The 12,859-nt window shown below is 34.4% G+C and overlaps 1 protein-coding gene across 5 annotated transcripts in view; it reads right to left on the reverse strand.

Annotated features, from left to right (window-relative positions):
- Positions 1 to 12,859, reverse strand: part of EPHA7 (EPH receptor A7) — a 162,835-nt gene that overhangs the window by 18,966 nt on the left and 131,010 nt on the right. For 4 of the 5 annotated variants that reach the window (XM_082757667.1, XM_082757665.1, XM_082757669.1 and 1 more), the window contains 6 exons: positions 12,374 to 12,429; positions 8,235 to 8,360; positions 3,868 to 4,053; positions 3,238 to 3,299; positions 2,041 to 2,250; positions 851 to 1,000 (listed from right to left, as the gene is read on the reverse strand). In XM_082757667.1, coding sequence (XP_082613793.1) covers positions 851 to 1,000; positions 2,041 to 2,250; positions 3,238 to 3,299; positions 3,868 to 4,053; positions 8,235 to 8,360; positions 12,374 to 12,429 — 790 coding nt within the window. The remainder of the gene's footprint in view (positions 1 to 850; positions 1,001 to 2,040; positions 2,251 to 3,237; positions 3,300 to 3,867; positions 4,054 to 8,234; positions 8,361 to 12,373; positions 12,430 to 12,859) is intronic. The other variant, XM_082757668.1, reaches the window with a different exon arrangement.

Raw genomic sequence — 12,859 nt, forward strand, 5'->3', positions numbered from 1 at the left:
AGGGAATGTAAATATTTCTCTTTCTCTGCCCCAAGGACTTGTTTGTCCATATTTTGACAGTCCATGAAATCTTTGACACTGAAACCTGTCAAATATTAACAACTTTGCACTGTGTCAAACTGACTCATCATTTACACTTCTATAATTTTTTTAAACTCTGATGTCGATCATTCAATCAAAAAATAAAATAATGATGATAATAAAAAAGAATCCCAAGCCTTCGACCTGAAGAACTTTAAATGTGTATCTTTCTGACATCTTTCTCACCTGCATGGCTTTTCCCTGTATACTTTCTATGTTAATAGACACTCTTGTCAGAAACCAAAATTAACACCCATATGTTCTATTACTGCTGACCTGTTGCTCTAAGTCATATTTTATGCAAACAAGGATATTGTTAAATCAGCATAATTAACTTTAAAGTGCCAAAGTAGGTCATTAACTGCCACTCAGATTTTTAACAACTTTTTTCAACTGATTAATCATTGCTCTGAGGTCAGAAACCTCACAATTAATTTTTCATTTGAAAAAATTAGTTCCTTCTAATAGTATATATTCTAATAGTATAATAAAGTGAAGAGCTTATATTACTATTTTGGAAATTCCAATTTTACTTTATACTTGGGACAGAAACCTACAACAACCACGTGGAAGAATAAGGATTTAGAGATGTAGGTAAAAAGTGCAAGCTTTGTAACTTTTCCTATTTTTGAGAACCTTACCATGTTTTGGAATATCTTATTCCTAAAACAAAATTACATTCATATGTAGTGAAATATGTGTATACATTTAAAGTATGTAATATTTGTTTTTCTAATACATGTGTGCTCACAGACAAAGGATAACCTACATCTTGATTTGACATGTCCCAGTAAGGCCGTTCTCCATAAGACATTACTTCCCACATAACTATTCCATAACTCCATACATCACTGGCTGATGTAAATTTGCGGTACTGGATTGCCTCCGGAGCTGTCCATCTCACTGGAATTTTTCCACCCTATGGAAGAAAAAGATATATCTTTTTTCTACCTCAGAATTTCCTCATCATCTTCCTTAGAGTGCATTTATAATTATTTCTATAAAAATCAAAATTTACATCAGCTATTGTAGTTTACCAATTTCAGATTTTTCAAAAGTAAGCTTAAACTTAAGCTCTTAAGCACCAGGACTGTAGAAAGTAAGGCAACTGAGCTAAGTTGGATGCATTTCTCTGCAGGTGTTTCTATCTTCATTGATTTTAAGGGGCTGCTTAGCTGTCTGATTTAGGCTTGACATTTAAGGCGTGTCAAGCTAGGTGAGAGAAATCTCATCCTGTGCATATAAATTCCATTGAATTGTCATATGACTCCTCGGAAATCTCCGTCTAGCACTTTAAAATTGGAATCCCACTTAGATCCAAGTGGCAGGAGTGACACCCATGAATGTGGAATGCCTGTGTGCTTTCCAGATCCCTGTGCCTGTTGGAGCAGATTCCAGGGGCCCCTCCTTCCCTCAGCATGAGAAAATAGGTACAGTGAGGCCCCACGGGTGGGAAAAGAGAGCTGGCTTAACAAAAGAATAAAGAGCATAGTGTGCCCGATGAATGGTTATTTAAGAAAAGCATCCCACCCAAAAGCAAGGGAAAACACAGGAGTTGAGCTTTGTCACAGTCTAGCCTCAAGCTAGTCAACTTTTTGGTGAGATAAAATCTAGTCTGAAAAATAATAATACCCTACAAATATTTTAATTGGCTCATACTAGGTGACATGACTAACCTTTCTATGATTAAAACTTCTGTATTTGTTCAAAAAGAGAATCGTGAGGAAGGGAATAAAGATACTGTGCAAAATATCTAGAACTTTACCAGTTAAAAATGCATGCTGTTACAAAAATATCATACTCTACTTAGAGCCAGATTTCTGCAGAAACTGTCTCCCTTTTCACTGGTTACCATTTCTCAAGCAATTAATGTATTTCTTTTTTCTCTGCTTGCCAGAAGATATGCTTCTTCTTAATAACCACGTTTCAAAATGACTAAAAAATATCAATTTCTCTTACACTAGTAGTGTAGACAGCCTCTGGATCATCTTCTACAACTCTGGAAAGACCAAAGTCTGACACTTTACAAACAAGGTTGCTGTTGACAAGAATATTGCGTGCTGCAAGATCCCTGTGTACATATCCCATATCAGCCAAATATCTCATTCCAGCAGCAATTCCTCTCAGCATTCCCACCAGTTGAATGACTGTAAATTGCCCATCATGTTTCTAAAGGGGAGAAAGGAGCAGCAATTCTTGTTAGTATAGATGAGAAAAGAAATAAGAATTAGTTTTACAACTTCAGGTTTCTACTTATTTACAATTTGTGTGGCAATTCATCCTAGGGCAAAGAAACACACTTCAAGAGCAAGTTTTATTTGTTTCAGAGACAAAGCAGTATATCCAATTAAGAAATGCATGTTACTTCTAATGTACTAGAAGTAACAAAGCTTGCTAATCCCCATAAAATTCTGACTAACTCATGGGAAGTCTTTTTCAAGAGAGCTTTCCTGATGAACCAACTCTTTATTGTTTGCCTCTATGCTCTTCCTCTCTCAGAATAACTGTATTTGTCAAGAAAATAAGAACTGTCTCCTTTTTCAACCCAAGCTACCAGGAACTTTATTCATAGCTTGCAATTTCTCTCTCTCTCTTTCCCATCTCTATAGAGTGTTATACATCATTTCATACTGTACACCAGGCAAAGCAAAAGAACTGTCCAGTTCAGAGTACACACACAACAAACACTAAATACTTATGAACTTATTTTTATTTTTGCTTTGTTCTTCTCTTAAACGTGACAATAGTTCATTTAGGGATTCTTGTGTTTTGACTTCTACCATGCTCAAAAAATAAATGCTGCTCCAGAGAGGCAGAAGACTGGGCTTCAGTATCAGCCACCTCCATGCAGCTGGTGGCAGTAATATGAGCCACCTTAAATGCCACTTAAAATTGCCACTTACATTCCTAGAATGTTTCCATATGATCCTGTCTGATCTTCTGATTTCTGAGCTGATTTTGCTGAGAACTGCTAGTATTTGACAAGTTCCATTTCAGCCTGAAAAGGACTTTTATTTTAATATCATCTGTCTGCATATAAATATATATAAATGCACATATAAAACAATGTATTTTTAAACATTATATATAAAACTATACATAGATGCGTAACTTAAAATATGCTTATGTATGTTATGTTTTCATTTTGGTACTCACCCTAAGAAATGCATCTAAGGCCCCATTTTCCATGTATTCTATTACAATCATGACTGGTTTCCCTAAAAGACATGAAGGCACATTTGTTTGAGAAACTGTAAAACAATGGAGTGCCTTTTTTTGATAAAACACATGTTATTCCTTTGAAGGTCTGAATTGTTGAGACATGAGAATTTCTGAAGCCTCCAGCACCGTTACTGAGCTCTAATAAGTTCTTAAATGTCTTCATGGAAGACATTTGATGGTCATGATCCACAAAATTAAACCGTACAAATCAAAATGTCAGTGTGTTCTCCTGACTCCTGCTGTGTGAACAGGACTCTGGAATAATGACACTTCAGATAATATGAAAGGACATAAGAAACCTTATCTCTCTGCATGGTCTTTGAGGCTAAATGAAACTAGAAAAATAATATATTTCAAAGTACTTCATCTTTTAATTATGCATGCATCTTAATTTTTTCCTCAGGTTGTAGCTTAAAGTAGATATTGTTTCAGTTAGTTACGCATCAGTATAAAATCCATTAGGAGTGTACAGTCTGTTTATAATTTGAATCTTTGACCATGAATAAACAAAAGTAATTTCTGATATTAGGTTGTTATCTGACTTGTTATCAAGCCACTGCTTACCTCTGGTAACGACCCCTTCTAAATGAACAACATTGGGGTGGTCAAATTGTCCCATGATGCTTGCTTCACACAGGAAATCTCTCCTCTGCTTTTCAGTGTAGCCAACCTTCAGAGTTTTTATAGCTACTGCAACATCTCTCTTGCCAGGAAGCTTTAGACGCCCACTGCACACTTCACCAAACTCTCCTAAAATGAAATAGATCAACACTGAATTACTCTGGCTGTAATATCAATGCTCTTTTTTGAACTAGCTGCCTTGATTGAACTAGCTGCCTATGTATGTATTTAAATTGAATACATGAATATACATATTTGAAATGGATTACTTAAGAACACAAAGACAGGCATGTGCTCTACATGAATTTCTGAATGAGTACCCTATGGAGCAAACACATGAAGTTAAACTAATCTACACGACTATTATCTGAATCTTTGTAAAAGACTTGTTAGTAATTTGCTGCTTTTTTTTTTTTTCAAAAACAGGAAATAAAAATGGTTTTCATAAGAAAATACTGTTACTGAAATACTAATACTATTTCTAAGTGAAAATGTCATTCTGTTTCAAATGGTTTCCTTGCTATCTTTATATCCAATGTATTTCTTTTTCTTTGTTTCTTTCAAAAGGCACCTCTTTCAAAGCTGCTTTTAATTTAACAATGTTGTAGTGTTAAAAAGCACTTCATTATTACATTCAAGAAGGATAATTTACTTTGCAGATTAGGAAAGGGAAGGTGTGATTTATAATGATTTTGTTCCATTAAACAAACACAAGCAAATGTTGGAATTCTGTAAAAAGTTTCTAAATTATTAGATAATTGGAACATGAAGAATCATGTGAATAAAATGGCCAAACAGCCAGTAAGAATACCAATAAATAAAAAAATAAATAAGGCCTCCTACAATTTGGGATAGAAGTAATTGGACTGCATTGGACAAGAAAGAGCATTGAAATATATGAGATGTGGAGCTGAATGGCAATACATTTATCACACTATTTTTGAGGTTGTGGAAGACTGAAGGGACTGTCCCTTGTGTCACAGTAGTTTCAGCAAGGAGAAAAAGAGAATCCCCATTCTGTAGCCAGAAAAAAAGGATTCTTGGGACATGTAGGAGACGTAGGTGGTAACATATTTTATGCTGAATAGAGGGGAACATCTCTTTAAAAAAAATAGACTTTTCAGAATATTTAGTAGTCTGGTACATTGCAAATTTACCTGGAATATGGTAGAGAGAGAGCCAAGTCCAAATCCAATCAAGTCTAAAATTTATCTCCTGCATACCCACAGAATGTCTTTAAATTATTGAGTACACACAAGTATGCGGACACACCTACATCTAAGACATGTTTTAGGATGAATGCTGAAAAAAAATATGATTGAATTAGGAAACAGCAGTGTAGACTGTTTGATTATAGAATCCCTTTGAGATGTAGGCTGAGGTCTTAAGAAAGCTGGTAGGATTAGAATTTAAGTGCAGATACACACTGGTAAGGCAGCAGAGAGGGGTGCCTTGGAATTACCTAAGGAGGTAGGTGGATTTTGAGTTGTCATAATTTATGAATTTTGAGAAATCTTGTTTAAAACACTGTCCCTCCAGCCCAGAAGGGGAGAACTTTGGGTGGACCACAGTATTTCCTAAACTTTGGGCACATCTCCACTCAGCACTGCCAGTTTTACAAATCTCACAGGAGATTACTCTCTATGTAATTGAATTCCTCTCACTCTGTTCGACAGAATTTAAATTCAGGTTAGCTTCAATCAACTCCACATACCTCTGTTAACAGTATTGTACTAATCAGACAGACAGAGGGCATTATTCCTGTCTGAACATTACCCCCAGCTATCCTTGGGCACTGAAATTATGGTATGAAAATCTACGTCATAGTCATGAATATCATGATAGACATAGGTAATGATCAGCTGTTGGACTGCTCATGTCTTTAGCTTGGTGCCTTCCTGCACTTCATGAGCAATAAGGATGACTACTAATGAATGCACCACTCACCTTAATCACAGCCCCTAGCCACAACAACAGCTGACTAAAGTATAACAATTAGTATAACAATTTTCTCTTGCTATACCTTCCAGAACTGTTTTTTTTTGTTTGTTTGTTTTGTTTTGTTTTGTTTTTTCCCCCACACACTGAGAACAAGATGTGAGTATATGTATGTATTTGTATGTAATATTTCAGAGCCAGGTAATTAGGGTACTTGGCACAGAAGACACTAAGCCTTAACTCCTTTCCAGCTCTCTGGGATATGATTTTGATTGATATCCAAAAGCAGATCACTCATACTCAGGCAAACCAGAAACTTGAATGTGTATATCATTCATTTCAGGCCAGGATAATAGCCAAAGAACTACTTTTATTCCCAACAAAGTATATTTAGCTGAAATGGTGCCCAAAAAGGAACCAGAAAAGATGACAACAAGAGTGGGAACATCGCACAGCCAACAGCCATGAGCTCAGCATGTCAACAATGAAGAGACTAAAACAAAGGATCTGTGGTATGAACAAGGACTCAACATAGTGGATACAATAATCTGTATCTGACAGGTGGCCACAGGAGGGTGGTAATGAAAATCTTGGCAAGGAAAGCACATATCCCTCATGCAAATTGAGCTCAAGCATACTTGCACCCTATTTGTCTGCGAGAGACATGGCACTACAGAATAGCTGATGTGGCCAGCATTACTAGTGCACATTGAGACTGCTAAGTGGCTTTTCTGGTGCTGTCACCAGTAGAAATTCTGTATTCTTCTTTGATGTCTGAGTTTCAGTTGCTTCTTTTAGTCTTTAACATTCTGTTGAACTTGGACTGTATTTCATTTCACTCTTGCCTCTGTCTACATCAACAAGTTAAAAAGACAACTAAAATATTCTTTATCATAGTACTTCTAAATAACTTTTTTAAGGAATGACTACTGACACAAGTTAGATTTTAACTATCAGTTATACTCATTAAAATCAAGAATAAATTAATCTATAGCCAACCAAATTATTATTATTTCCTCTGCCATAACACTGAAAATACTTATGCCTTAAATTGCATCCTCTTTGCAACCAAGGCATTTTCAGCATTTTGCCCAGAAGGCATCAGCAAAGTCCAACTGAATACATCTTCATGCTCTGAACTGTTGCTATGCTGATAGTTTTTTAACTCAAAACAAAAGATAAAACTCAATAATTTTTCTATGCTAATCTAGATTTTAAATCTTGTATATTTATTAGAAGAGGTGCTGCCGTTCTAGCATTACAAAATTACTAGTTAGCAGGGGCTAGATTCTTATGCTCTTACTCATCTGAAACAATAATTTTCTCAAGCAATGTTGTTAATTACAATGGTGCTACTCCTTGATTAAGACATGATTCAACATGAGTGAGGTTACTTTTAAAAGTCATTGTGAATTCTAAGTGTAAAGATTTTTTACAGTTAAAACAGCTTATTTTAGAGATCTTTCTTCTTCTCTTTCAAAATAATATAATGTAATTTACAGTGCATGCCAAACTACAGGGTGATTTAAAAGTATTTTAGTAATACTTTTATAAAACAATGGGAAAGCAAAAGAACATTTCCTCCAGGAATCCAAAGTATTTGATATTTTTCTTACCCACAGAAACTTAATTTCACTACATGGAGTAGTGCAATAAAAATGTCACATATCTTATTAATGCAAACAAATGAAACTGCCTTTTTAGAGCATGAACACCACAGCTTAAGTAGGTGGTAGACAGTTCAAGAGGAAGAAAAGCAATGTCATGCTGGTGCAATTACAATCAGTCATGAGGAGTTAAACAATAACTTTTTGTATTCATAAAATATCAAAAAGGAAAATGGCAGAAGAAAAAACAGCTTTAGGGAAAATTTTGTTATATAGAAACAAGACCTTCCCAGTCTATATGTAAGATTTTGAGCTAGACACTTTTCCTTATTCACATGAAAAAAAATCAGAGAACAAAAAACCTTCTTGCAAAAGGAAAGTGAGCAGAATTTGCACTTGTGCCTAACCCTTTTACTCTAACAGTAAAGAATAGGAAGCAAAATTACTTCCCCACAAGAAAAAAAATAATAAAAAAAAAAAATTAACAGTAGATATATAAATTAGAAACCTGCAACTTTTCAATGACAAACAAAATTCTTCATTTACTTCTTGTAAGTATGTGTGTGTCTGAGTCTGTGTGTGTGTGTTTTTCTTGTTTATTTTTACATTTTAGAAGTGAGTGCAGTTTCATTTCTCTTAACCACTCTGGTGAATGCAAAAAGTTCTTCTACAGTCGAGGTATAATTATTTGCCTGTCATTATGATGTATGAGATTCGATCCTGGCTAAATGGAACAGTTGAATAAGGAAGCCACGGCCGCCTTACCTGCACCAATCACACGCTCAATTTTAATACAAGAGGCATCTAGCTCCTTGGCGAATTGATGGACAGCTCTATTTGGGTCCTCGTAGGTTTCAGGGTCAATGTAGGTTTTGGTGCCTGGAAATTTAACTGTAATGATGTAAGAAAGCATGACTGTGATGAAGCAAAGGCACTTATTGTGCAGTCAGTCCAGGAATTTCATTATGCAGAGCGCTCCTTGGAAGAGTGAACCTGCTTCCAACACCACCTGAGTCAGAGCCGCTCTGAGAGGCAACTTTAGTTTTATGTGTCATCTGCAAGCATGCTGACACAAGTACACAATCCCGTCTCTAAAAATGACTAACATTAACATTTGCACCTATTCCTTTAAGTTAAAGAAGTAATATATATTAAATAATGTTTAATGGAATAAAATGCAAGGGCCGGGTGGGAGAAAAAGTAAAGTGAGATGGGGGGAAGACTATAAAGGAGGTAAAACTTTCTTTTCTGTGTAAGAACAGCTTATTCTCCTTTCCCAGGCTGAGTAAAAAGCATTTCTTTACATTTTCCCTGTCTTCTAGAGGGATTTAAAAGGATCTGCTACCTACTTTAATTTGTTTAAACTATTGAATATATTTCTAGACTGTGGCAATAGCCAAGCTAAAGTTTTCACGGTGTTTAGAATTTATATTTTTAGGTATATGTCTTGCACTACAATACAAACATGAAAAACACTTGTAGTCAGCAAGGCACAGGAAAAAAAAAAAAAAAAAGATGCCGTGGAACAATTATTTCCTTTCTCAAGCACCTAAGTGAATAAAATGCAGCACCTTGGGTTTTGTTCGCTCATTTTCCAGTATAGCTCTTTGTGTAACTCAGGCAGGAAAGCATTCTGGCCAGCATGTATTTTTTTTTCCCCTTAGTTTGCTGCTGATTCAGGAAAATTATTTTCTCTTCTTTCAAAAGCAGAAATTTATGATGGAAGTAGAGGAATCCTGAAAATCTATTAACCAAACAATTTTTATGAAATTAATTTAGCTCTCAAGGATTACAGACCTGAGTTTTAATTAAGTCAGTCAATTAAAACCTGGTATCAAAAAGCAATAATGTTTCTGTGCTATTTGATACACTGATATACATGAATTGGATCAGAAGTCAATACAAAACACAGTTTATGGTTGCTTTGTAATCTCTTAATTAAACTTTTAAACTTGAAAATGTATTAAAAAATGGCTTAGTAGTCATTTGTTTTTACGTCAGATTGCATTACTGACAAAAAACAAACAAACAAACAAAAAACTTATAAGAAGGAAAAGGTTAGAGAAATTGTTAGAAAAATCTAATGAATTTACACATAAAAATTATTCAAGACTTTGCCCAAATGTTAATGCTTCTTCCAATTGTATTGATATATTTTGCAAATTATAAATGTTTATTTATTAAGTTTTTGTTAAATGAACAGTTAAATATTTATTAATTAAACATTTATATAAATGTTTATTCATTTGTTCAAAAATGACCAAAGGGGAAGAAACCAGTAGGCTACCCTCCTATAATAGTGCTTTCAGGCAGTAAGGTGGAGAATGAGCCATCCTTGTTGTGTTTGTGATAAGAGGCCTGGATTGGAGGTAACTTTGCAAATGTCAATCGGCCTCTGATGGTTTTTTATTCAAGCTGTCATAAAACGTTTTGACAGGCCATGGCTATCTCGGCATACCAATGTGAAATAGTGCTGGCATAGATTTGAAGACATTGTTAGAAGAAAATGGTAGGAGGATGTAAAATGTAAATCTGAATTGCTTAGGTAAATCCCTCCATTGTTTTTGTATCTTTAAATATAGCACTTAGGGTCACAGAGAGCTGAGAGGTATAAAAATGAAAGAGATGATATTATACTAAATGCAGTGCTTTAAAAGCTGCTTTAAAAATAGTTACTTGTAAATTTTGGTGCTAAGTGTTTGTGGTAAGTTAAGTTTTTGAAAATCCAATCTAGTATCTCTACAGGTAAGAAGGTTGCTTAGAGGTCCTGGAGCAGAAAGACACCACGCTGTTTTTCATGTCTCTGTGACCAAGCTGGTGACGACAGCCCTGTATTCCATCTTATTCTGTCTATGGTTATCAAACAAAATTAAATACTAAGCCTTCAATCAACAGATGATGAAAAACTAGCCTGGGAAAAAGTGATTTACACTTTTAAAAGTGCTACAATTTTAAAAAGACTGTGTATGCTAACTGTCCTGATTGACTTTCTGGATAACCAAATTTCTTGAAAGTAAAATGAGAGAAACCATTGAGTGAACCATTTTTCATTATTTCTGGATCAACTATTAAATGTTAAATAGCAGCTTTCATATTAATTTGTTTACACTTTCACAAAAAAAAAAAAAATAAAAAATCACAGATAATGGAGATGAGGAAAGACATTATTTAGCTAGCATATTCCCTTTGTTTATCTACTCAAATACAAGAATATATAGTCGATATTTTCCTTCAAGGACATAATGGAGACTTAGAAAGTGAAAGCAGTAGCTCTTCTGAGGATGTGAAAAGCTTATAATGTATCTGTGAGAGGCAAATTTCTAAACCATCACTCCCAGAATAGCAACATTTAAGTTACATCAGATTTTCAATGACTTCTTTAAAATTAGCTGCACTGCAAAGTGCATGATGAGTAATTCTCGTCCCATTATTATTTTCCACCCTTCTCGTACAGATTATAAACTGATTGACAAAAGCTGCAATGATGTCACTACTTGGTTTAATAATCACTGCATTTAAATTAAAAAATTTAGGTAGCATCAAATCCAAATTAATGGAGCATGAACAAATTCCAGCTGATCTGATTTTGCTAGGGCAGAAAGGTGAAACAGAAACCTTGATCTGATTTCTACTGGACTTTTGGGCTAGAGCTACTTCTTTAAAGAGTCACACACTGAGAAGATGCTATAAATTTGTGACTAGTGGCTACTTAATTCTCCATATGATTCTTCATTCTCCATATTCTGATAATAGCTCCTGATTTTAACAAATCAAAAATAAGATAAACTATATTGATTTCATAAAAAGAAAAAATATCTAATGGATTTAAACTACCACTGCAATTATTGGTGAACAACAAAGGCTGCATACAGCATAGCATGACTACATGGCACCTTTTACCAATATGTGAGTTGCCAGATATGGGAGAAAACTGGAAATCCAGGCTTCTTATTTTTTATTTTATTTTTTTTTTTTTTTTATTATCAGAAGTTGTAGTAAGTTTAGTTCTATTACGTGATTTATCAATTGTGGATGAACAGAATCATTTTGCAACTTAGTTTCATCATATTTCCTGAGTTAATGACTGATTTAGACCAATTTCAAACATTGTTAATCTCTCATGTTGAAATGATAATACAACTAAAATAAGAAAGTGCTAAAAAAAAAAGTTTTTAAAATAACTTTCAGATACAACTGAAACAATTCTTTCTCTTTTATTGCATAAGTTGTCCTCTCTTCTTAAATTTTCTCTTGTTACTAAGCAAAGAAAGACATATTTTATTGAATTTTTCCAGGGTTCTAAAAATTCAAGTGGTACCTAGGATTTTACAAAGAGAGTTTTTGGGTGCTATTTTTCACTAGGCAAGTGATTCTAGAACAGAGAAAACCTGTGAAATAGCTGATCTTTCTTTTCATATTAAATATTTTAAGGATTTATTTATTTATTTATAATATTGATGCTATTGTACAGAAAACAGCTTTTGAGCAGACCAACTTCATTGCTAGGGTGATACAGTGACTGTTGCTTTCTTAATCTGAACTTCGCCTGGGATAACGATCATACAGCCACTTAGCCAAAGACCTCTCAAATAATTCATCTCAGAGGAATCATTAGGATGGTGTGAAACATGTATTCAAAGGAAACAATTAAAAAAAAAAAAAAAAGTGGAATGAAAACAATGGTATATCGTATACATGTATAGAAATAAAATTGTGACAATGTTGACTTTAATCTGCATTCTTTTTGTGTAGGTCACATTTTTACAATGTTTAACTTCCCACTTGCTACTTACACAGAATTTTTAAATTTCATTCAACTTTGTATTTCATGGTGTGTTATTTATTATTGTCTACAGTACTGCAGTTCGGGATTTTTGAAAAGGGGAAAAAAGCAAAACACTTACAATGAAAGTAAAGCTCTTCATCCCCTTCTTGATCAGCTTTGCTATAGCCACAATGCCTAAAAAGAAATACGTCAGTTTTACTGGTAAATAATGATTTACTTCCTCACATATAAAGTCCCGACAACATTGGTGTTTCAGGCTGGGATTTTCAGCCTATGAGCACCTAGCTCCTGTAGGCCCTTTGAAAGTTTGAGCTATAATTCTCTTGACAGCAGAGGTTTAAATAAATCATGAGCAGTTGTAATCAAAAGGCTTTTGTATCAAATACGAGTTGGGACAGGTCCTAAAGATCCTTGTTCCTGTGAAAAGCTTCTATGGATAAAGCAGGGGATTAAAGAACTTGAAAGTAGAACACTATTTTACATGACTGTATTCTTAAACATACTTCTGTGTCTCTTTTTCTTGAATGTAAAGTCATTTAAAGGCTGATCAGATAAAGTGTCATGCTTCTCCACGTGAGAGAAACTAAACAGAAAGAGGAACTTT

This window comes from Aythya marila (assembly GCF_965140915.1).
Source record: "Aythya marila genome assembly, chromosome: 3".
Lineage (NCBI taxonomy): Eukaryota > Metazoa > Chordata > Aves > Anseriformes > Anatidae > Aythya > Aythya marila.